Source organism: Protopterus annectens, chromosome 3.part1, assembly GCF_019279795.1.
Source record: "Protopterus annectens isolate FY-2018-M chromosome 3.part1, PAN1.0, whole genome shotgun sequence".
In the NCBI taxonomy this organism is placed as follows: domain Eukaryota; kingdom Metazoa; phylum Chordata; order Ceratodontiformes; family Protopteridae; genus Protopterus; species Protopterus annectens.
The window spans coordinates 25559700-25586037 of NC_056732.1; the positions used below are offsets into that span (position 1 = coordinate 25559700).

The following is a 26338-nucleotide window of genomic DNA, read 5'->3' on the forward strand; positions in this document are numbered from 1 at the left end:
CTAATGAGGAGCTTTGTATGATATAGATACGTAGTTTGTTCCAGAGTATGGGAAGTCCCTGGGACAGGAATCTATTCCTCCAGCATGTTCTGTTTATCGTGGTGACAAGGTTTAGGTCCCTAGAGCGTATAGCTTAGAGGGATTGAGATTTAAGTGGAGCATGTCCAACAGCTCTGGGTTTGACATAGCTTTGTTTGTTAGACAGAGATCGCCTCTGAGTACATGACATGAGACAAAGTAAAGCTGGAGTTTTTTTGGATGGTCTGCGTAGGGCATCTGTTTGAGGTTGGTAACCCTCTTTGTGAGATATTTCCGCGGCCTTTCCAGTTGTTGTAGATGTCTTGTGAGGTAAATACCAAAAGGGGTGTTGTACTCTATAATATGTCTAATGATTGACGAGTAGAGAGGAACAATGACCTCTATTTTCCTGGATGAGAAACCTTTTGTGATGAGGTGTGCCACGTAGAAGGATTTCCTGACTACTGTGGCGATGTGGTTATCAAAGGAGAGACTATTATCCACCTGTGTCCCAAGGTCTCTTATCACACTTTCAGTGTTAAGTAGACTACTACCTATGTGGTAGCTCATGGGTACAGAGTTTTTACCAAAGGGGATGACAATGCACTTTTTGGTATTGACCTTGAGGCCAAGGCTTTGACACCAGGCATCTGTTTCAGTGAGGCCCTTTTGTAGGATGTCCACATCTTTAGGAGTTTCAATTATGGCTCCTAGTTTGCAATCATTTGCGAACTTTGTTAGCCAAAGACCTTCTGTGTTAGCCTGTACTTCAGAAAAGTAAATACCAAACAGGAGAGGACCCAGGACTGATCCCTGTGTTAGTCCACTTGTCACTGGTCTGAAGTCAGACTTGGAGTCTGCTACTTTCACAGTGAGGGGTTCTGTCAGTGAGCCAGCTGGCAACCCATCTTGTGACATAGGGATTTATACCTAGTTTAGTGAGTTTATCTATAATTCCAGTGTACAGGATGGTGTCAAAAGCCTTGGCGAGATCTAGATAGGCTGTGTGAACCACTTTACCCTCGTCTACGGCTTTAGTGACTGCTTCAAAGAAGTCTTTCCGGTTTAGGAGACATGATCTGCCTTTTACAAACCTGAACTGTGTTGTCCAGAGTTTGGAGATTACCAATGTCTTTGTTTATAAGTTTCATGATGATACGTTCCATGGCCTTGCAGACCAGGCTCGTTAGCCTAATGGGGAGTTAGATCCTGGGGTCCGTGGTAGCTCACCCTTTTCTGGAGGGGGATAATCATCCCTGTGCACCATGCAGTGGGGACAAAGCCTGAGGTGAAGCTACGATTGAACATGGTGCTTAGCTGGGGTGCCGGTTCATTCTGTAGTTCACGTAGAAAGCAGCCTGGGATGTTGTCAGGTCCCATGGATGCTGTGTTCTTGGCTTTGGGGAGTGTGTCTTACCTGTGCAGCCGTGATTACAGGAACTTTGCATCCTTCTGGTATAGAGATGGGCCCTTTAGGGAGTGAAAGGGGGGTAAAGTTAGCACTGAACCTATCTGCCAGGATGTTGGCAATATCAGTTGGTTCTGTATATTATCAACTCAGCTGTAACTCAGAGCAGATCTGAATTCACCTTATACTCATTAACTACACCTGACAGACTTCACATTATGCTCATTACCTACTCCTGACACACTTCACCTTATACTCATTACCTACTCCTGACACACTTCACCTTATAATCATTACCCACACCAGACACACTTCACCTTATAATTACCTACGCCTGACACACTTCACCTTATACTCATTACCTAGTCCTGACACACTTCACCTTATACTCATTACCTAGTCCTGACACACTTCACCTTATAATCATTACCCACTCCTGACACACTTCAGCTTATATTTATTGCATACACCTGACACAGTTCACCTTATACTCATTACCTACACCTGACAAATTTCACCTTATAATTACCTCCTCCAGACAAACTTCACCTTATACTCATTAGCTACACCTGATACACTTCACCTTACACTCATTACCGACTCCTGACACACCTCACCTTATGCTCATTACCTACTCCTGACACACTTCCCTTTATAATCATTACCTACTCATGCCCATTACCTACACCAGACACACTTCACCTTATAATCATTACCTACACCGGACACAGTTCACCCTATTCATTTAGTTGACAGCACACCCCGTGTAGCCTATAGAAATATGCTTTCATTAAACAGGCTGCTCTGTTATGACAAACCTCATGCCACAGATTGTATTCAAACACATTGTGGCACCCATGCTTGTTCAACCTGTAATCAATGTAAATATGTGGCTAATACCAACAAATACACACATCCTGACACACATAGGATCTATACGTTCAAACATCAAGCCAACTGTAAGTCCACTGGTTTGGTTTATTTAGCTGATTGTCAATTATGCAAAAAGTTTTACGTAGGCATGACAACTAGATCCCTAAGAGAACGTGTTAGAGAGCATGTTTATGCCATATCCAAAGGGAATATTTTGAACGCTCTAGCCAAACATATAGTTGAGTTAGGCGATGCTCATACTTTTAAGTTCCAGGTTCTTGAATTGGTGCATACTGGTGGGAGATTAGGTAACATCAGAAATAGAATTGAAGAAAGAGAAGGCAAGTGGATTGTTAAGTTACAAGCCCACAAATTTGGGCTTAATGAGAGGCTTACCCTTAAGCCTTTTTTAGCTTCCAGACCATTGAAGCACTAGCATATGCAGATAACTATATTTAATACAAGCTTATGTTTATGTTTGTGTTTTAGACAGTTTATGTTTTTATTTACAATGCTTTTGTATCTCTGTTTCTTTAAATTTTAATTACTAATTATTATGACATCATGACAAACAGTGCTTTATAAGAGGAAAGGTTTCAGAATTTTTTATGTCTGATGAAGCGTTGGGTAACAACGCGAAAGCGCTCACAACTAGCTACTTTCTGCAGTTTTATTCTTTGCAATAAACGAAGATTTTAAAGAAGACCTACTGGATTTATTTGATAAACTTGCTTTCAGGCTTCAACCCATGGTGCACTCACTAATTTTTTGTTACAGTTCACCCTATACTCATTACCCCCTACTGACACACGTCACCTTATACTCATTACCTACCCCTGACACACCTCAAATTATACTCATTACCTACACCTGACACACCACCTTATACTCATTACCTCCACCTGACACAGTCCACCTTATACTCATTACCCACTTCTGACATACTTCACCTTATACTCATTGCCTACAACTGACACATTTCACCTTATATTCATTATCTACTCCTGATACACTTCACCTTAAGCTCATTACCTACACCAGACACTCTTCACCTTATAATTCGTACCTACACCTGAGACACTTCATCTTATAATGATTAGTTACAACTGGCACATTTCACCTTATACTCATTACCTACACCTGACACACTTCACCTTAGAGTCATTACCTACTCCTGAAAAACTTCACCTTTTGCTCACTGCCTACTCTTGACACACTTCACCTTATACTCATTACCTACTCCTGACACACTTCACCTTGTACTCATTAGCTACACCTGACACACTTCACCTTATATTCGTTACCTACACCGGACACACTTCACCTTATACTCAATACCTGCACCTGACACACTTCACCTTATACTCATTACCTGCTCCTGACACACTTTACCTTATACTCATTACCTACTCCTGACACACTTCATATTATACTCATTACCTACTCCTGACACTCTTCACCTTATACTCATTACCTACTCCTGACACACTTCACCTTATACTCATTACCTACTCCTGACACACTTCACCTTATACTCATTACCTACACCTGACACACTTCACCTTATACTCATTACCTACTCCTGACACACTTCACCTTATACTCATTACCTACACCTGACACACTTCACCTTATACTCATTACCTACTCCTGACACACTTCACCTTATACTCATTACCTACTCCTGACACACTTCATATTATACTCATTACCTACTCCTGACACTCTTCACCTTATACTCATTACCTACTCCTGACACACTTCACCTTATACTCATTACCTACTCCTGACACACTTCACCTTATACTCATTACCTACACCTGACACACTTCACCTTATACTCATTACCTACTCCTGACACACTTCACATTATACTCATTACCTACACCTGACACACTTCACCTTATACTCATTACCTACTCTTGACACACTTCACCTTATACTCATTACCTACACCTGACACACTTCACCTTATACTCATTACCTACTCCTGACACACTTCATATTATACTCATTACCTACACCTGACACACTTCACCTTATACTCATTACCTACTCTTGACACACTTCACCTTATACTCATTACCTACTCTTGACACACTTCACCTTATACTCATTACCTACTCCTGACACACTTCACCTTATACTCATTACCCACTCCTGACACACTTCACCTTATACTCATTACCTACTCTTGACACACTTCACCTTATACTCATTACCTACTCCTGACACACTTCACCTTATACTCATTACCTACTCCTGACACACCTATACCTGACAAATTTCATCCTATACTCATTACCTACTCCTGACACACACCACCTTATACTCATTACCTACAACCGACGAGAATCAATTTGCTCCCAATGAACTGTTTTTCTGAAGAACTTTGGGTATCAAAGGAAAGGGACAGAAGGCATAAATGAGACCCAAGGGCCAATTGTGTACAAGTGGATCCATTGGTGACTCCCCTGGAGGGGGAATTAGGGCAAAATAGCTGCTGCATTTGCCATTCATGGATGTGGCAAAAAGGTTGCAGCATGGCTGGCCCCATTTGCAGAAAATCATCTCAGCTACTTTTTGTTTTAGGGACTACTTGTGAAGCATCATAATCACTCTGCTGAGTTTGTCTGCTATCAAATTGCATTTTCCCAGGATGTGTGTTGCTATCACAAAGCGTTGGGAGTTGTTCACCTAGTGACATACTGTCAGGGCCTCTCGGCAATGGAGGCAGGATATGGTTCCTCCATGTTTATGTACCAAACAAATGAAATGTTGTCGGTCTGTATTGCAATAGTTCCCAGTGGAAGAGAGTCCTGAAGTGCCTGAATCGCCAAAAGCACCACTCATCTCTAGGACACTGATGTGCAAATGGACCTCGTGTGATCTTGCCAAGTGCCTTGGACTGCCCTTCCCAAATAATGCCCCCCCCCACTCTGTCTGGGAGGTGTACATGGTTACTGTGGTGAAAGGCTGTGAAAAGACAAAAGGTAGACCTCATATCACGTGCGTGGAGTGAAGCCACCAGAGAAGGTCTGTTATTAGAATTTGGTGAGACATGGGTAGTTCCTGCAAAGACCACTTAGTGAACAGAGGCACTGAAGGATTCTCATGTGCATGAGAGCTAATGGAACTAAATTTATCACCACTGCCATGGTTCCCAAGACTTGCAGAACTGTTCTTGCTTGTATTCTTGTCTTGGAGAGAAGGTTCAAAATTGTTGTCTCAAAACTACAACTCTTTCTGTAGGAAGTTTTGCCATCATGTTTGTCGTGTCTAGATCTGCCCCTATAAAACTGATATGTTGAGATAGCAACAAGGCAGATTTTTCATAATTTATCGTGATTCCTAGGTGAGAGCAGAGAAGTAATGTGGTGTCTCCTGTATCAGATGCCTGGTGGTAGCACTTAGGAGCCAGTTGTCTAGATACGGAAACACTAGGAATCCTAGACGTCTCAAGTGAGCTGTGACCACTGCCATACACTTGGTTAATACTCTGGGGGCTGTAGTGAGACCAAAGGGCAGGGCTCGAATCTGATAGCAACTGGCTCCCAGCCAAAAGCACAGATGACTCCTGGATAGTCTATCCATTTTTATGTGGTAGTATGCATCCTGGAGGTCTATGGAGCACAGCCAATTGTCTTTTCCCAGAAAAGGAAATATTGACTGCAGTGTTACCATCCAGAACTTTGTTTTTTCTTACTGAACTGTTTAATTTGCTGAGATCCAGTATGGGTCTCGTCTTCTGTTCTCTTAGGAACTAAAAAGAACCTTGAGTAAGTTCCAGATCCTATTTGGTCTGCGGGGACTGTTTAGATGAATCCTTTGTCTAGCAACTTTTGAATTTCTAGAGTTGCCTGTTCCCTTTGACTGGGTGGAACATCCAGGATGTTTTTTTATGTTCGGGATGGGGAAGGAAAAGGGTATAGAGTAGCTTCTAGATACGATGCTTCATACCCACTTGTCTTTTGTTATTTCTAGCTAGGCTTCTGGGTACAAATATAAGCGACCCCTGACTGCCTCTAGAGATGGACAGATGGACCTCTCTTCAGGAGTGCTGAAAGGGCCTACCTCGAAATGAATCTCTTGTCACCCTGATTTTGTGGACCTCCTCTGCCATGTGGACAGCATCTCCCATTACTGCTTCCCCCTCTGCCGCTGGGGAAGAGTCACCACCTGTGTCCTGAAAAACTCTCTGGGATTTTTGGAATTTCTGGAACCATATCTTTCCTCCCTTTTGATCTTTTGGGTAAGGTCTAGAAGGTAGAGAAAAAGGGACTCCTATGGCAGAGAGAGTTTTTCCTTCTTGTTCGTACCTGGGTGAGTGGGTCTTTAATTTTTGGTCCGAAGATTGATGAACCATCGAAGGGAGCATTAACAAAGGTAGACTTAAAACGCTCCGCAAAGTCACATAAGCGCATCCAGGAAAGTCTCCTCAGAGAAATTTCTGAACCCACTGCCCTGCTTGCTCCATCTACTGTGTAAGAAATAAGCTTCATGGAGGAGTTAACTACACATTTTAAGGTAGAGCGCTAGCAGGAGACCTTTTCTGAAACAACCGCAGCTAATGAACCTTGTAGAGTATCTCCTAGCTCTTTCAGGAGATCTCTCTGCAATCTAGTGAAATGAGTCAGATAACTCAGTGATCTGAGTGCAAATGATGCTGAAAAGAACATGTGCTTCTCATATCTGTCCACTGTATGAGACTCCTTGTTCGGTGGATGGACAGACAAGCGTGTCTATGACACTTCTTTTTTGGTGGCTGCCGCCACCACCATTGCATCTACTGGGACACCCTTTGGAAGAAACTCATTGTCCAAAGGTGCTGAAATAAACTTATCTGGCCACCGAGGAACAGGTTCCACTGAGTCTGAAGACTCCCAAGCCTTCTGACTGCCTACATTCATGAGTTCACCAAAAGGCGGAGACACCCAAGAGGTGGAAGGGCGAGACCCGAAAGCCTCCAGGTATACAGACTCCTCCTCAGAAGGGTTGATGGACTTCCATCCACCTCTCTGCTTTAGGATTTCTAGGATGTCCATGAAGGAGACATCCTCAGAGGGTGACGGTGGAGACCCTTCAGATTCATCGAGGTCCCTATCTGAAGGCTCCTCTAGGGAGTCTAAATGCTTCCTCTTGCATAATCTCTTCTAAGGGACCTCTTCGGAAGGGTATTCCGGAGAGGTTTTGGAAAAGAGGGCTTCACCCAATGGGGCATCCTGAGGTTTTGGGCCTCCATGTCTGTCTGGATGCGATGGTACTGAGTCAGACACTGGAGCCTTTGGGGGAAGAATGCCTGAATCTGAAAATGGAGCTGTCTGTGGTGACAACACTCTCCTCATCAGCTTAAAAGTCCCATGGCCCTGATTCAAGGAAGCCTCCGGCTCCGAAGAACCAGAAGGCATCCCCGGAACCAAGGAGGTGGCCTCCGAGGCCGATGTAGGAGCCGAGTTCACCTGCGCCTAAGCCCCGAGAGGCAAGTTCGGATTAGACAACTGCCTGACCCGACTCTCCTCACTGGACCTGACCGGGGAGCATCAGCTCCTAGACTCCTCAAATTCCAATGGAACCGAGGCAGTCAGAGCAGTAGTTGGTCCTGAAGATCCTGGTGCAGGTCTCGGTACTGATGGTTTCACCACAATCGGATCCAGGCACTCATTCTCCAAAGTCCCAGATTGGGTCAGAGGAGGAATCAATGAAGGGGAGGTACTCTTTGTCAGCTCCGAATCCCTCTTGGTTGGAGTTGACAGTAGCTTGGCTAGCGCCAGTGTCCGTAAAAGTCTTCTCATCACCTGATCCACATCGTCGTCAGAGAGGCTCCTGGAGGATCGAGAGGAGGGGATAGGAGATAACACTGGTTGAAGAAACAGAGATCTGATAGATGGAGAGACAGGTTCCAGAACTGGGGTCTGGCTCTGAATTTGAGATTCCATTGGCCCAGAAACCACAGCAGGAGCCGAGGAAGAAGGTTTTTCAGGCCTGAAAGCCTTCAGGTCTGAGGATGAATCTTTTGCCAATTTTTTTGATGCCTCTGAATGAGCAATAGAGTTAGATGATCTTCTTCCCCGATTTCTCTGACCTGGAAGACTAGGATTTTGGAGTTTTTGACGAACTCTGACTTTCTTGCATAGCCTCTGCGGGGGGGGGGGGGGGTCTTTAATAGACCTGATAAAATTAACTTATATTTTCCTCTCAAGTAAAACCCTGGGACTGAAAGCATGGCAAAAGGCGCATGATTCCTGAAGGTGGATGCACCTAGACAATATACACAACTTGTATGGCCATCAGTTAACGACATTTTTTGGTTACATTTGTCAGATTTCTTAAACCCAGAGGATTTTGACTCTTTTGAATCCTTGGACATTATGTATAGCGTTTCAGCAATATCAACAATACCAACCAACCACTAAATAACAGTACTAGAAGAGAAAATTGTGTAAGTTAAACGAACCTGCCTTAATTTGGAGAAAAAATATAAAGGGAAAAGGGAGGGCCCTCTATGTTAAACAGGCCAACGGTAGCCCTCTAACTTAAACGAGCTTACCAGGGGAAGGATCAAGAAAGTTAAACTAAGTCTGGAGACTTATTTCCAAGCTCTCTAATTTAAACAAGCTTGGATAATTATTTGTAAAAAAATAGCCGGGATAGGAAGGTAGAAAAAAAGGCCTAGAGGAAGAAATGATGGCCAAAGTTAACAGTCAACAATTAAGTGAACACTCAAATTAAAGTCAAAATAACCTAACAGCCTAAAAGTTTTTTAAAACAGTTATAAGAACAATTATCAGTTTTCACAATTAGTAAAGAAAAAAATATTTCCACTTAGCCAGAGCCTGAATGGAGGCACCCGATCTTGTTTAGCGGCAAATGAGATCTGGGGAACTCTCCTAGGGCATGACGGGACAGGGATATAGCCACGAGCCAGTGGAAGACCGAGCTTTTGTATACGACAGAGTCAGAACCGTGGATCGTTTCCAAACCCAACCACTAAAGAATGAAGGCGAGATAGAACATCATCACATGAAATGGTATATGGGGTACTTCCTGTAGTGCTCATGAAGATAACTGGACAATGGACAGACTACTTGATCACTTGTACAACAAAAAGAATTGAAAATGGCAGGCAGGTCTCTCTCTTTTTTACTTAATGTCCTATTTGATGTCTTCAATATCACCCCGGTGACACTGTCTGCGTGAGACCAGTTCTAGAGTATAATGAATGACACTAAAGCACAAGTCCTTATGAAGAAAATGACCGAAGTGTCAACATGACGAGTACAATGTAGTGGTGTCAGTGTTGGAGCAAAAACATAAGCACATGCACAGCTGGATATATTAGGTTAAAAAACGTCTTCACAGATTTTCTCAATATGATTTATCAAAACTGTATGTTATATACTACCTACTGGAAAAGTCTCCATGTTTTGTAATAAAGGGTACTTCCTGCCATTTTGTGATCTGCCTCCCCGCAAAAAAAAAAAAGGTTTTTGACTGGCTTGCTGTACATGTGCAAGCTAAATGGCTATACAGTTTCAGAATGATCCCTGAAGTCTACCTAATCATTAAAAATGCAGAAAAGGAATGCATTCACCTTACTTTTTTATTACATAATAAAGTTAAGTATTAAAAAAGCAACAAATGAACAAGAACACATCCAGTGGTTTAACAGTAATTTTCATGCAGTTCAGTATGAATGACAGCATACAATAACTTTGCAAGCACTTTATCTTACGTGAACTCAGCTGTTGCAGCCAAGTGCTGATCTGTGAAGTTCTTCCTGCGCATAACTTCCAGCATCATAAAGCTATCAGTCTGCAGCTGCTGGAAAGTGCTGTTAGGTACTTGGAAAGTATGGTCCAAAGTCTCATTCAAGTTTGCTGTCATTTCTGCAAGGGCTGCATAGACAGACAAAAAGAAACTGTGAACTTTACAAAACATTATTAGCTTCTATGACTGCTAATTCAATGCATTGTTTTTACACCACCCTGTCCAACATAACAGCATTCCTACTGCCAGGTCTGTGGCAATCAAAGTGCATATCCTACAGTCTGTATGGCTACTGATGGTTTACTTTACAGAGTCTTGGCTTACAGTGATTTTCTAATCTATGAGCTTGTTTTCACAGCCATCAGTAGGAAAGTTAACTCTGACCATGACGGTTTTTCTGCCTTCATTAGATGCCTGTTTTGAAAGAAATAGTTTGGTACATACTGCAGTCAAAGCAAAGTATAAGTGAAAAGATAAAAGCTATTACAACATGTTAGTACTACTTGTTAAATAACTCGAATGATTAACACGTTATTTGCAGATGTTACAAAACAAACGTTATTTTTACCACTTAAACACCTGCCGTGCATTTCCTTGAATGAAACGCTACTCACACTTCTCAACGGTCCAGAATTTTTTTACAACTCCTCTGATTTCTCCACAGATTTTTGAATAACCCTTGTAAAATTTTTGATTTTCGGGTAAAGTGCTGAGGATTACCGTCAGTCAATAAGGACAGACATTAGAGTTTCATATTTCTTATTGTTCAGATATGATGACAAACCTGTTGCCCTGTAAATCTTAAGTGAATCAGAGTAATATTCAAAACTATCCCTGATTTTGGGCCTTTGTTCCCACATTATTTTTTGGCTTTGTCCAGAATTATTGAGCAAAGTATGACACTAGTCCATTTTTAGTACTCTTGGTGGGTTGCCTGTATTATGCAAGCTAAGCACTGCTAACACTAGTCCTTGTTATTCGCGTAATGAAAGTTGATATTTTTTCTCAGCAGATGCCTGCTGTAGGAGAATATTAAAAAGCAATGGAATACCTTCAGTAGTTGTGTGCAGCCCTGTGATAAGCGCCATCAGCTTCTGACTCTGGTTCAGAGTTCTGTCTACAGCCACATGCAGTTTGAGGCTTTCATTCAGTACCTGTACAGACTAAAGACAAGAATGTCATCTGTGTTAGATTTTATTAATATTAGTCTGAAATTAAAAACATGTTTTAAAAAAAGTGGGTCCAGTATACCTAGTAAATTGAAATGCATAAATAGCAAACAGTCTGTGTAAATACATACTGATCAGGATACATTGTAATAAGTTCAAAACTAATTTGTCAAGTTGTAATATCACTGGTTTTACCCCAGTAAAATAATTGCTTTCAAATATTTATTATCTAAGCCCAGTTCAGTATTTTACCAAGATGTTAATGAGCAGTTCAAAGACATGACCACAATGTTATGGTTAAAATGACATTGAAATTGTGTGTTTTCAGTAGTGTATAAATGCTTGCAGTAGCACATAGTTATTGACTCATAGTTAATTTAACAGCTGCAAAGAGTTAATGGAACAGTTCTAAGTCATAAATTAAATTCTGTGATTGCAAAAGAATAAATTGATCAAGTTAAAAAAAAAACATTAAAGCAGACACAGCTCATAACTGATAAAAAATATTTTCTCAGAATGGTCTGCAAAAGAAAAAGTTGTTAAATACATTCAGTTTTGGTAGTAATACTTTAATATCATTGTATTAACTATGTAAAATTGCATTTTGACTTGTATCAAAAGAAGACTATAGGTTTGCTTCAATGTGTTTTCTATATAAAATGTTTTGAGTATGTTTAAAAACAGAGGGAATTGTTAGATTTTATTAATATTAGTCTGAAATTAATTATGTTGTAAATATGCTGAAAGAAAAGGCTTGCTTAAATGCAGAAACAGAGTTTAGTAATCTGTGATCAGCAGTCATACTAAATTACCATGGCTTGGAAAAGGAATCTGCTGAATGGACATTTTTCCCTTACAGACTCAGAAACAGGATGTATGCAAGAGCAAAAATGCAAAATCTGCTTTTAAAGAACACTGACATGCTTTTCTGCATATATAAAAGATGGACACAATATGTCTCCTAAAATAACAGGATGGACACAATATGTTTCCTAAAACAACAGGATATGTTTATGACACTGTGACAATGTGTTTTCTCAAAAATATGTTTTTTCTGCATGGAAAAACAGGATATGGCACAAGAACAGATGTTTTTATACAAAGATCCAAATAAAATACAGGATGTTCACACTGTCAGAAAAGCTGATCTCTGACAATGTGTTTTCTCAAAAATATGTTTTTTTACATGGACATCAGGACACTGTTACAGGATATTCACACTGTCAGAAAAGCTGATCTCTGACAATGTGTTTTATCAAAAATATGTTTTTCTGCATGGAAAACAGGATATGCTTATCAGCATTGGCACAAGAAAGTACAGTTTTGTACCTACCATAAATGTAGATGTTCGAAGATCCACATTGCTGCAGTCCTTACACTTGGGTAGTCCGCTGTCCTCGGTCGGCCCGAATATCAAAGTATAAGGCTGACGTTGGTCAAGGCGCATTTGACTGACATCAGGACGTCAGGGTACAAATGCGCATGACCGACGTCATATCCTCAGTCTTTTCTTGCCCCAGATGTCAGAAGGCCTTAAAAGAAAGGTCAAAACCAAAAGACAGCAAACAAACAACCAACCATCCTAGCACTAAAAATATGTACAATATATACAATATATACAATATTGACAACCCAAACCACACAACCACCTCTAACTACAGAGGGGAAGGAGGGAGGGTAAATTGGACTGCAGCAATGTGGATCTTCGAACATCTACATTTATGGTAGGTACAAAACTGTACTATGTTCTTCATCTCACATTGCTGCAGTCCTTACACTTGGGTAGAATCCCAAAGCAGAGGTAAGGGAGGATGGCCAAACTATAAGGAAGCAAGAGCTGCCAAAATGCCCTGCAAAACAGCAGTGGCAAAACCAGCCCTAGATTTAGAATAAAGTGGTAGGTGATAATGCCTAGAGAAAGTATGCACCGAACTCCAAGTAGCTGCCTCCAAAATATCCTTAGTTGCCACCCCTCAAAAAGCTGTCAAGTGGCAGTAGCCCTAGTGGAATGAGGCCTAATCCCAGCTGGAATCTCCTTGCCATGATGGGAATAACAGAAAGCAATGCAAAACCCAATCCACTTAGAAATAGTTTGTTTTGACACAGGCTTGCCCTGAGAACTCAAAGCAAAAGAAACAAATAACTGCTGAGACTGCCTGAACCCTTTGGTTCTGTTCAAATAATATCGCAACTGCCTGTGTACATCCAAAGTGTGCAAAATCTTTTCCCCTTTATTTTGGGGATTTGCATAAAAAGTAGGCAAATAAATAGTTTGGTTTAAAGCCACACTAGAAACCACTTTAGGCATAAAGGAAGGATTAGTACGTAAAGATACCCTATCCTTATGGAAAATTAAGAAAGGCTCCACCGCCATAAGGGCCTGCAATTCAGAAACCCTTCTTGCAGAGGTAATGGCCAACAAAAAAGCAGTCTTCCATGATAAATATTTCAACTCGGTAGTAGCTGCAGGCTCAAAAGGTTGTAGAGTGAGTTTCTCCAACACAAAATTGAGATCCCAAGCAGGAGTAGGAGCTCTATGTGGGGGTCTTATATTCTTTGCCCTCTAAGAAATTGCTTGAACAAAGGATGAGAAAACAATGGTGGGTCACAATCATAGTGAGCCGAAATTGCTGCAGCATGAACTTTAATAGAAGAGAAGGACAAACCTTTGTCCAGTAACTCAGTAAGATATTGAAGAGCCACACTTAAATTAGGCTCAGAAACATCCAAATCCTTTGCTGCACTCCAAAATAAAAATCTCTTCCATTTATCTGCGTACACTTTCCTTGTACTAGGCCTTCTAGCTTCCAAAATAACATTCAAAACTTGCTGTGGAAGTTGAGACCCACTCTGGTTCAAAACAGAATATGCCAGGCTGTTAGGTGAAGAGAGTGAAGCTTGACATTGAGCAAATGACTGTCCTCCTGAGACAACAGGTGTGGAATCGAAGGCAAAGGCCATGGAGGCTCCTGCACCAGGCTTCTCAGTAATGGGTACCAATGCTGTCGAGGCCAATCTGGAGCTATCAAAATCATCCTTGGCTTGTCCTGTCTGGCCTTCAGTAGTACCTTTGGGAGGAGAGGCAGAGGTGGAAAGGCATACACATGAAGATTGCTCCAATTGAAAGAAAGAGCATCCACTTTCCAAGCTGTGGGATGAAACCTTTCAGGTGCAAAACTTTGGCAGCTGGTGGTTTAGTGGAGAAGCGAACAGATCTATGTCTGGAGTTCCCCATGACACTGTCAATTTCTGAAATACGTGAGGATCCAATTTCCACTCGTGGGGAGCCATAATTGCTGTGCTCAACACATCTGCTAAGGAGTTCTGTGCTCCCGGCAGAAACCTTGCCTGAAGATTTAGCTGTAAACTGAGAGCAGTCTCCCACAAAATCATTGCTTGCCTGCATAGAGGATAAGAATGAGTTCCCCCTTGCTTGTTGATGTACCACATGGCAGTTGTGTTGTCTGTTAGAATCAACACCTGCCCTGGAAGAAGTAAATCCTTGAAAGCTATTAATGCAAACTGGACTGCTAACATCTCCTTCAAGTTGATATGCAGATGTTGTAGTCTGGCAGGCCACTTGTCTTGTATCCACTTTCCATTCAGATGAGCTCCCCAAGCTTTGTCTGAGGCATCTGTCGTTAGAATCTGACTCGCCTCTGGCCGGGTCACAGAGAGTCCCTTGTTTAGGTGACATTCCTGAGCCCACCACAACAATTCCTTTTGAATGCAAGGTATTATTTGAATGACAGTGTCCAAATCCTGGCAGTGCTGTGTCCATACATTTTTTAGATACCATTGTAACTTCCTCATATGCAGTTTGGCATTGGGAAGCACCAGAATACAAGATGCCATGAACCCCAAGGCTTGAAGGACTGTCCTTGCAGTCAGCCTGGACTGATGAGACAATTGATGAAAGTAAAGGGAAAGATTCTTTTGTTTGTCCGGGGTCAAAAAGGCCATCTGGGATGCTGTATTCAGTCTTACACCCAGAAAGCACATGTCCTGAGAGGGTACTAGACTGGACTTTATTTCGTTCACAGAATACCCCAGGCATCTTAGCACTGCTATCACATATTCCAAATGATGAAGAAGCTCGTCCCTTCCTTGAGCCAGAATCAGGCAATCGTCCAAATAAGGATAGATCTGTATTCCTTTTAGCCTGAGGAAAGCAATCACTGGAGCCAGAACTTTCGTGAACACTCTGGGCACAGTAGATAAGCCAAAGGGCAATGCAGAGAACTGATAATGAGAAGTCCCAGCTCGAAAACGCAGATACTTCCTGCAACTCAGTCTGATAGGAACATGAAGGTAAGCCTCCTTGAGATCCAAAGTTACCATCCAATGATCTTTGCCCAGCAGAGGTAAAAGCTGTTGTAACGTCAACATTTTGAACTTGGGAATGTCCAGATAAGTGTTGAGGGTAGATAAATCCAAAATTGGTCTCCACATGTTCCCTTTCTTTGGTACTAGGAACAGGCGAGAATAAAATCCTAGGCCCACTTCTGGCATAGGGACTGGCTGTATGGCCCCTATTTGAAGTAACAGAGAAATTTGTTTGTGAGCCTCTATTCTTTGTTGAGGAGGAACGTCTGGCATGCCTTTGAAAGGAGGCAAGGTATGGAAATAAAACCTGTAACCGTGGTGTATGATATCCAATACCCATCTGTCTTGGGTAATCAAACTCCAATTTTCCTTGAAAAGAGCCAACCTTCCTCCCAAAGGTGCTGCCAGACGAGAAGGCTCTGGCAGCTGAAAAGGTAGGTCATTGGGTCTGTTTACGAAAGGACTGACCCCTGCCCTCACTCGAAGACTGTGCAGGTGAGCTCCCTGTTCTAGGCCTGAAAGAGCCCTGAGCTCTACCCCTACCATGTCTAGACCTACCCCTAGACTGGGAATCATAAGAAGGATACGTCCACCCCTTAGTAGGCCAATTTCTACTAAACTTCGGAGGCTGAACCTGCAAAAAATCTTTAACAGTCTGCATAGACTTAGCCTTGTCTTCCATTTTCTGTAAGACTGCCTCAACAGGAGAACCAAACAACACATCAGATTGCAAAGGAGCATCTAAAATCCTTGTCTTAACATGGTCAGATAAATTCTGATCCCTCAGCCAGGCGTGCCTGCGAAGAACTGACCCAGTGGCAGCCACCCTAGACGAGGCCTGTACAGCATCAAAACCACATTGCAAAGAATGCTTACCCACCTGTTCAGAAACATGTACTAAATCTTGTAACTCTTTACACTCAATACCTTCCGCCAGAGCATCTACCTTAGACTTCAATTGTGAAAGGAGATAGTTTTGGTATTTCAACATGTGAAACTGGCAATTCAAAGCCCTCATAGCTAGGGTGGAAGAAGTATAAACTTTCTTTCCCCATCTATCCAAAGCCCTGGCCTCTTTATCTGGAGGAACCGGATTTTTGACAACAGAAGCCTTAACACCTTTAGGCCCCTGACTAACAGTTTCTGGGTCTGCCCTAGGACTCTTAAAAGATACTTATGAGCTTCAGGCACCCTGTAATACCTATCCGGTTTAACAGGAGCAGGAGGCAAAGAATCAGGATTAAGAGAAGCCTCTGCAAAACATCTTCCACCACATCCAGAACAGGAGGAATAGCCAAAGGCCTATGCTGGGGTAAAACAAAATTCCCTAAGCCTTTTCCTGGAATCAGAGAAGTCCTGACCTTCCCACTTAAAATGCTCCCTCATGGAATGAAGAGTCTCTGAAAAAGAAAAATCCTCAGGAGGAGAAGCAGAAGGAGTAGAATCATCCACATCAGAATCAGAATAAGGAGAATACTCCTGCAAGTCTTCAGCCAAGACTCTGAAACATCCAAGCCTGCTCAAAACTCCCTAGCTCAGGTTCCACCCTTGGTCTCTTATCAGGAGGGGGCAAAGAACCTCTAATCAAAGTAATCAAATCTTCTGCCATTTTAAGCATATGCTTCTTGGGCACAGTTCCTGAAGAACTAGGGTGACACCAGCTGAAGCTAAACCTGGCCTGCCTCTGGGAGAAGCCTTGGAAACAGAAGGAGAGGGCCTAACCACCCTAGGAAGGGAGGGGAGTATAGTAACCTGAGAAGCCCCTTCGGCCTGACCTGCCTCCTGAGAGGCCACATCCTGCAATAACAAAGTCTCTCCCTGGGACTCCAAAGAAACCTCCGGAACCACCGCTCCACCGACACCTCTAAAGAACCGGCGTCCGAACGGACGGTTCTTCTAGCCTAGGCTTAGTAGCTTTGTCCTTGCGCTACTTCGAAGAAGCGGGCGGCGGAGCATCCGACGGCATTTTATAATTACACCGCTTCCCGAAGACTAACCTGGCACAATCTAACCTTCTCTTAATAGTGCGCTTATTGAATCTAGCACAAGAGCGACACCCAACAACGCCGTGCTCAGGCCCTAAACAAGGAATACACAAAGTATGATAATCTCTATGCGGTATCTGTTTCCCACAAGAAATACAGTTATTCACTTTTTCTGACATCCGGTAAACCACTGAGGCAAGAAAAAACTAAAATATTCCCCAACGGGGTACTTAGCCAACTTTGACTCGGTCTGAAACTCCGAATTCGAAAAATTTCAGAACGCCAACCGGCACTTGCAACGCTGCTTCTGCATCGGACCATGCGGCAAAAAAGACTGAGGATATGACGTCGGTCATGCGCATTTGTACCCTGACGTCCTGATGTCAGTCAAATGCGCCTTGACCAACGTCAGCCTTATACTTTGATATTCGGGCCGACCGAGGACAGCGGACTACCCAAGTGTAAGGACTGCAGCAATGTGAGATGAAGAACATCATATGTTTTATACACAGATCCAAATAGAATACAGAACAATGTGTTTCCTCAAAAATATGTTTTTTTACATGGACATCAGGACACTGTTACAGGATATTCACACTGTCAGAAAAGCTGGTCTCTTACAAGACGTTGTTAAACAAGGAAGCTTAGTATTGTTTCTACATGATAAGCAATTCTCCAAAATAGAATACCAACAGGACTAAAACTGTATATAAAGAGCTGTATAAATCCAGTTATGTTAGAGGTATGGTAGGGACTCATGTGTCCTAAGGTAAATGTTATATCTCTCACATCATCTGTACTATATGAGAAGTAAAGTTGGAACAGTACTTTTAAGCTGCAACGTGGTTCCGTTTGGTTTATTATAAAAAGTTATTTGTTACTGCTCTCTAAAGTTGATGCTGCAAAGTATATTCTCTCATCAGTGTATATTCTGCAAGTTTCTGTATGCAACAGACTGTGAATGCAAATATAACCAGACTTTGAATTTTAGCAGAATCCAGCCAGCAAGACTGAGTGTCTTAAGAACACTTCAAATCCATCACACCAAGCAAGTAAGCTCCACCAAGCAGCAAGCAGTAAGCAGAGAGAGCTCAAGATATTTTTTCAATCTGTGTTATGGAATAACAGACTTATAACCTTAACATTCATACAGCTGACAGAATGTCAACGTATAAATGAGCTAATTAAAATATGAATGACAACATGGACTTCAGTGATGGAATGGCAAAATGTACACAGCTTACATTTTCAGTCATGTTTTCTATTTGCCAAAAACAAGCATGCTTTCCTTCTGAGGTATACTGCTCCATGAGGTAATACTTAATAATAATTAAGAAAATTAAGTATCCTGTATGAATTAGCAGTTTAAATACAGTGTTTATGTGCACATCATGTTAAACTTAACCAAATACACGTAATTTTCCCAGAGATATTTCAACCCCATCACAACACACACAAAGCCAAGAGTCAGAGACTGAAGTGCAATCGTACAACACTGACCATTTTACGTTATTTTCAGTGAATTTTCTCAGCTTGTCAAAGCTATGTTTTTCACAGAGTCTGACTACAGCTTTGCCCTTGTCAGTTTGCCATAGAGAATCACAGCAGCTAATGCACAATGAATTGTGAGAGAACAGCAGCAAGGAATCTTCAGGCTCTGTCAAATCAGTGTGATTAATAGGTAGTTGTTCAAGATGCAGGACCTGGTCCATTACTCAAACAGCTACAGAACTTCACATTCACTGAACATGCACATCATAGGTTCATCATAGGTAAGTACTAGGCTATATGCCCTTGCTGACCATTGTTAAGCCTAGCCAGTTTCCCTTTTTCTGCTCAAAATAACCTATCCCATTTTGTTACATATTGGCCTTACCCATCCCATGGTTGATCCCTAATAAGAATAAGTGGGATCATGCCATAGATAATTTAAGAGGACTCACTCATGAGTTTAAACCACTTATGAGCTGCCTCTATCCATTAGTGGTACAGGGGTCAGTCCTGGGGTAAATTTTCTATTTCCTATCCACAGAGTTAAGTTGCACTTAAACAAGGACAGGGATTAACTTGTTTTATTTGGATGGGGAGTCTGTTCCAAAGCAGCGGTTTCCTCTTGGCCATTTTGTTGGTGTTGTAAAAGAGGTTTATAAACTTGTACCACAGGCTGTGTGATGACACTCAACAAAACATGCACAGAAATTCTAACAGCTGATAGACTAACAACAATAATCTTTAAGCTCATCCAAAAAGAAAGCAGTCAAGCTTACAGCAGTTTTACGAGGCAGGATGAAATCACAGTGATTCATAGCGCAGCCTTTGTATTTTCAATTACATTTCTGGCTTTGATGAAGCAAGTACAGAACAATGAAACCTGAAGTACACATAGTAATGCCAGTTAAAAGAAGTACAGAACAATGAAACCTGAAGTACACATAGTAATGCCAGTTAAAAGAAGTACAGAACAATGAAACCTGAAGTACACATAGTAATGCCAGTTAAAAGAAGTACAGAACAATGAAACCTGAAGTACACATAGTAATGCCAGTTAAAAGAAGTACAGAACAATGAAACCTGAAGTACACATAGTAATGCCAGTTAAAAGAAGTACAGAACAATGAAACCTGAAGTACACATAGTAATGCCAGTTAAAAGAAGTACAGAACAATGAAACCTGAAGTACACATAGTAATGCCAGTTAAAAGAAGTACAGAACAATGAAACCTGAAGTACACATAGTAATGCCAGTTAAAAGAAGTACAGAACAATGAAACCTGAAGTACACATAGTAATGCCAGTTAAAAGAAGTACAGAACAATGAAACCTGAAGTACACATAGTAATGCCAGTTAAAAGAAGTACAGAACAATGAAACCTGAAGTACACATAGTAATGCCAGTTAAAAGAAGTACAGAACAATGAAACCTGAAGTACACATAGTAATGCCAGTTAAAAGAAGTACAGAACAATGAAACCTGAAGTACACATAGTAATGCCAGTTAAAAGAAGTACAGAACAATGAAACCTGAAGTACACATAGTAATGCCAGTTAAAAGAAGTACAGAACAATGAAACCTGAAGTACACATAGTAATGCCAGTTAAAAGAAGTACAGAACAATGAAACCTGAAGTACACATAGTAATGCCAGTTAAAAGAAGTACAGAACAATGAAACCTGAAGTACACATAGTAATGCCAGTTAAAAGAAGTACAGAACAATGAAACCTGAAGTACACATAGTAATGCCAGTTAAAAGAAGTACAGAACAATGAAACCTGAAGTACACATAGTAATGCCAGTTAAAAGAAGTACAGAACAATGAAACCTGAAGTACACATAGTAATGCCAGTTAAAAGAAGTACAGAACAATGAAACCTGAAGTACACATAGTAATGCCAGTTAAAAGAAGTACAGAACAATGAAACCTGAAGTACACATAGTAATGCCAGTTAAAAGAAGTACAGAACAATGAAACCTGAAGTACACATAGTAATGCCAGTTAAAAGAAGTACAGAACAATGAAACCTGAAGTACACATAGTAATGCCAGTTAAAAGAAGTACAGAACAATGAAACCTGAAGTACACATAGTAATGCCAGTTAAAAGAAGTACAGAACAATGAAACCTGAAGTACACATAGTAATGCCAGTTAAAAGAAGTACAGAACAATGAAACCTGAAGTACACATAGTAATGCCAGTTAAAAGAAGTACAGAACAATGAAACCTGAAGTACACATAGTAATGCCAGTTATCATTCCATAGATAATTTAAGAGGACTCACTCATGAGTTTAAACCACTTATGAGCTGCCTCTATCCATTAGTGGTACAGGGGTCAGTCCTGGGGTAAATTTTCTATTTCCTATCCACAGAGTTAAGTTGCACTTAAACAAGGACAGGGATTAACTTGTTTTATTTGGATGGGGAGTCTGTTCCAAAGCAGCGGTTTCCTCTTGGCCATTTTGTTGGTGTTGTAAAAGAGGTTTATAAACTTGTACCACAGGCTGTGTGATGACACTCAACAAAACATGCACAGAAATTCTAACAGCTGATAGACTAACAACAATAATCTTTAAGCTCATCCAAAAAGAAAGCAGTCAAGCTTACAGCAGTTAAAGGCAGGATGAAATCACAGTGATTCATAGCGCAGCCTTTGTATTTTCAATTACATTTCTGGCTTTGATGAAGCAAGTACAGAACAATGAAACCTGAAGTACACATAGTAATGCCAGTTAAAAGAAGTACAGAACAATGAAACCTGAAGTACACATAGTAATGCCAGTTAAAAGAAGTACAGAACAATGAAACCTGAAGTACACATAGTAATGCCAGTTAAAAGAAGTACAGAACAATGAAACCTGAAGTACACATAGTAATGCCAGTTAAAAGAAGTACAGAACAATGAAACCTGAAGTACACATAGTAATGCCAGTTAAAAGAAGTACAGAACAATGAAACCTGAAGTACACATAGTAATGCCAGTTAAAAGAAGTACAGAACAATGAAACCTGAAGTACACATAGTAATGCCAGTTAAAAGAAGTACAGAACAATGAAACCTGAAGTACACATAGTAATGCCAGTTAAAAGAAGTACAGAACAATGAAACCTGAAGTACACATAGTAATGCCAGTTAAAAGAAGTACAGAACAATGAAACCTGAAGTACACATAGTAATGCCAGTTAAAAGAAGTACAGAACAATGAAACCTGAAGTACACATAGTAATGCCAGTTAAAAGAAGTACAGAACAATGAAACCTGAAGTACACATAGTAATGCCAGTTAAAAGAAGTACAGAACAATGAAACCTGAAGTACACATAGTAATGCCAGTTAAAAGAAGTACAGAACAATGAAACCTGAAGTACACATAGTAATGCCAGTTAAAAGAAGTACAGAACAATGAAACCTGAAGTACACATAGTAATGCCAGTTAAAAGAAGTACAGAACAATGAAACCTGAAGTACACATAGTAATGCCAGTTAAAAGAAGTACAGAACAATGAAACCTGAAGTACACATAGTAATGCCAGTTAAAAGAAGTACAGAACAATGAAACCTGAAGTACACATAGTAATGCCAGTTAAAAGAAGTACAGAACAATGAAACCTGAAGTACACATAGTAATGCCAGTTAAAAGAAGTACAGAACAATGAAACCTGAAGTACACATAGTAATGCCAGTTAAAAGAAGTACAGAACAATGAAACCTGAAGTACACATAGTAATGCCAGTTAAAAGAAGTACAGAACAATGAAACCTGAAGTACACATAGTAATGCCAGTTAAAAGAAGTACAGAACAATGAAACCTGAAGTACACATAGTAATGCCAGTTAAAAGAAGTACAGAACAATGAAACCTGAAGTACACATAGTAATGCCAGTTAAAAGAAGTACAGAACAATGAAACCTGAAGTACACATAGTAATGCCAGTTAAAAGAAGTACAGAACAATGAAACCTGAAGTACACATAGTAATGCCAGTTAAAAGAAGTACAGAACAATGAAACCTGAAGTACACATAGTAATGCCAGTTAAAAGAAGTACAGAACAATGAAACCTGAAGTACACATAGTAATGCCAGTTAAAAGAAGTACAGAACAATGAAACCTGAAGTACACATAGTAATGCCAGTTAAAAGTAAAGACTAAACAATTTGCCACTGACTGCTAAGGCCACAGTGAAGGAATACGCAAATATATTTACAGAAAATATGTGGGGTTGTACAATTTTAAATGTTAATGTCTACTGACAAGGAATTTACATGTCATGTTGTACACACTCCTAGAAAGACACACGATAAACATCTTATGGAATCTGGAAGCTCATCCTTACTTCCACATACTACATGCTGTCAGAACTGGGGAAGTAATTTCAAGAAAAATATCTTTACAAGTAAATAAATACATTTGTTTCAAGAGTTTATATATTGAAAGTGCAAATATATAAAACCTGCAGTTAGTAAAATGCCTCAAAATGCCTCACAGTCTCAGGTCTACACCACCGGAAAAGTCAACCAGATCAAGCCTTCAGTCAGTCCTTCCTCAGGACTCCCCTATCACTTCTGATACCTCACCAGATCATTCCACTGATGCGGTCCCTAGGAAGAAACTGTGTAAAAGGTGACACTAGTATCCTCCCAGGAATCTCTCACTGGGGACACTGGCTTTGATGAAGGGGAGGGGTCCCTCAGATCTCCACCTGATGTCTCCTTTGCAGTGATTCTAGAACTTCAAGCAAAAAGGTGAATGATCTTCCAAGCCCACCTCCCATGTTGAATTTGTGTTCCTGGAGGCTTTTGGGTCTGGTCCAGCCATGTCTTAGGTGGTCCCACTGGCTGATGAGTTGATAGGTCTAGTCTCACACCATGCATGGAAGGAGCCAGATACCATAGAGCCTATCCACAAGTGACCAGATAAATTCTTAGCTCTCCTGAAGGACAGAGCCCACTAGAGTAAGGGAGTCCCTGTAGATGCCATGGTTGTGGCAGCAGCCAGTAAGAAAGAGCTCACAGAGCAGAGCTCACCTGTCCACCCCCCCTAAAAGGGAGTCTAGAGCCTTGGACAGATTTGGAAAGTGTGGTTATGCCTCAGTGACCTTTGCCCTGTGGTTGCTGCATTATCTGGCACACTTTAGCAGGTTACAAAGAGATTTGACCAAGGAGCTCTCCAAACTTCTTTCCAGGTCCATGTCTGTGAAGGACCAAAAGAAAGCTTCTTCACAAATGGCCACCCTAATGTCCATTCCAGTATGTCCATGAGGCTGTTTTCTCACACTGCTGATGGTAGTTCATGGGCAGTGGATTCAGGGATAGCCATTAGGAGACGTGCCTTGATGCTCATGCAAATTTGTGGAGCCCTTGAAGTCTTTATTCATCAATTCTCCCTTTGATGGATCATGCTTATTCGGCTCCAAAGTGAAAGAAATGATCTCCAGGAGTTAGCAAGATGGAAAGACGTTGTCTGCCATTGGGATCCATTTCTCTACCCCTCAAAGATCCTTCTCTAGGAATCAACAAGTTAGTATGAAGATGTGCTTTCGAAAGTCCCAAGGGCCTTTCCAAGGCACAATAGGAGACAGTTCTCCCTGGGGCAGAGGGGGAAATTCTAATGGAAGACCCCACCCTCATGGCAGAGTTGGCCCACATAACTAGGGTTTCAGGGATACATAATGTATTCCAGAGGCAGTGGGGGGTACTTGCCTCTGCACCCAGAAGTCAGGGCATCCATCACAACAGATACTTGGGTGTAGAAGCTCATATCCAGGGGTTACTTCATACCATTTTCCCAAATCCCACCTATGAAAATGAAAAAGACTTATGATGTTCCACCCAATCAGAGGGAGGCAACAGTCTTGATAACAGAAAAGCTGCAAGAAAAACAGAGTCCTCCAAAAAATCCCTCCAGATCAGTTAGAATCCAGAACCTACTCAAGATTGTTTTTAGTGCCAAAAAAAGACAGGGGACTTCAGACCCATTCTGGATCTCAGCAAGCTAAACCAGTACGTGAAATACTCAAAGTTCCAGGTGGTCACGGTTCAGTCCACTTTGTCCCTTATGAGAAAGGACAATTGGATGTGTTCAGCAGATGTTCAGGATGTGTACTATCACATCAAAATGAACAGGCACTCCAGAAGATATCTCTGCTTCAGGCTGGCAGCCAGTAATTACCAGTTCAAAGTACAGGCCTTTGGCCTCACCATAGCCTCCAGGGTTCATAGGTTCATAGGTTCATACTAGGCTATCTGCCCGAGGGCATTTACAAGCCTAGCCCATCGTTTTGTGGCTTACGCCACCCCTTTAGTATGGGGAACTATACCCATTATTTTGCTGTGCCTCTGTCGAGCATTGACACTGAGGTAATCCCTGGGGTATATCTGCGATCTCCCATCCATTGGTCAAGATTTCTCTTGAACAAGGCCAGCGAGGTGCTCTGCCTCACATGTACCGGGATTTTGTTCCACAGCATAGGGAGTCTTTGGGTGATGAATCTATCCCTCCAGCATGTCCTATTGATAGCTGTGTCGAGGTTTAAGTCTCCCGCCCTTGTGGCTCTGATGGATCTAGATTTTTTGAGGTGAAGCATATTCATCAAATCTGGGTTTGACATGGCCTTGTATGTTAGGCAAAGGTCACCTCTGAGCAAGCGGTAAGCGACTGAATAGAGCTGGAGTTCTTTCAGTCGGGCAGCATAGGACAGAATTTTGAGACCCTTTATCCTTTTGGTGAGGAACTTTGTGGCCTCTCCAGCTGCTGCAAGTGTCGGGTCAGATACATTCGAATGGGGCATTGTACTCAATCATTGGTCTGATGAGTGATGAGTAAAGGGAGACTATGAGCCTCCTTGATCTAGATGAGAATCCCTTCATGATAAGGTGGGCAATGTAGAAGGTCTTCCTAACTACTTTAGCTACATGGGTGTCGAATGACAGACTACTATCAACCTGGGTCCCCAGGTCCCTGATAACTTCTTCTGTGCTCAGTGGATTGCCACCTATTTGGTAGCTAGGGGTAACCTTGTTTTTCCGAAGGGTATGACTATGCATTTTTGGCATTTAACTTTAGGCCGTGGCTCTGGCACCAGTTATCCGTTTCTGTGAGACCCTTCTGAAGGATATCTGTGTCAGATGTGTTTTCTACTATGGCCCAGTTTGCAGTCATCTGCAAACTTTGTCAGCCATAACCCTCCTGTGTTTGCTTGTACTTGGAAAAGTAGATGCCAAACAAGAGTGGGCCCAGGACTGAGCCCTGTGGGACACCACTTGTGACAGGCTTTGAGTCTGACATGGCGCCAGCAACT

General features: G+C 41.5%; 1 protein-coding gene across 1 annotated transcript in view; it reads right to left on the bottom strand.

Moving 5' to 3' along the window:
* The window catches only part of LAMA1 (laminin subunit alpha 1), a 3417884-nt gene that overhangs the window by 1565602 nt on the left and 1825944 nt on the right, over nucleotides 1–26338 (bottom strand). Inside the window, exons 28-29 of the mRNA XM_044066516.1 lie at nucleotides 11118–11229; nucleotides 10032–10194 (exon numbers count right to left, since the gene is read on the bottom strand). Coding sequence (XP_043922451.1) covers nucleotides 10032–10194; nucleotides 11118–11229 — 275 coding nt within the window. The remainder of the gene's footprint in view (nucleotides 1–10031; nucleotides 10195–11117; nucleotides 11230–26338) is intronic.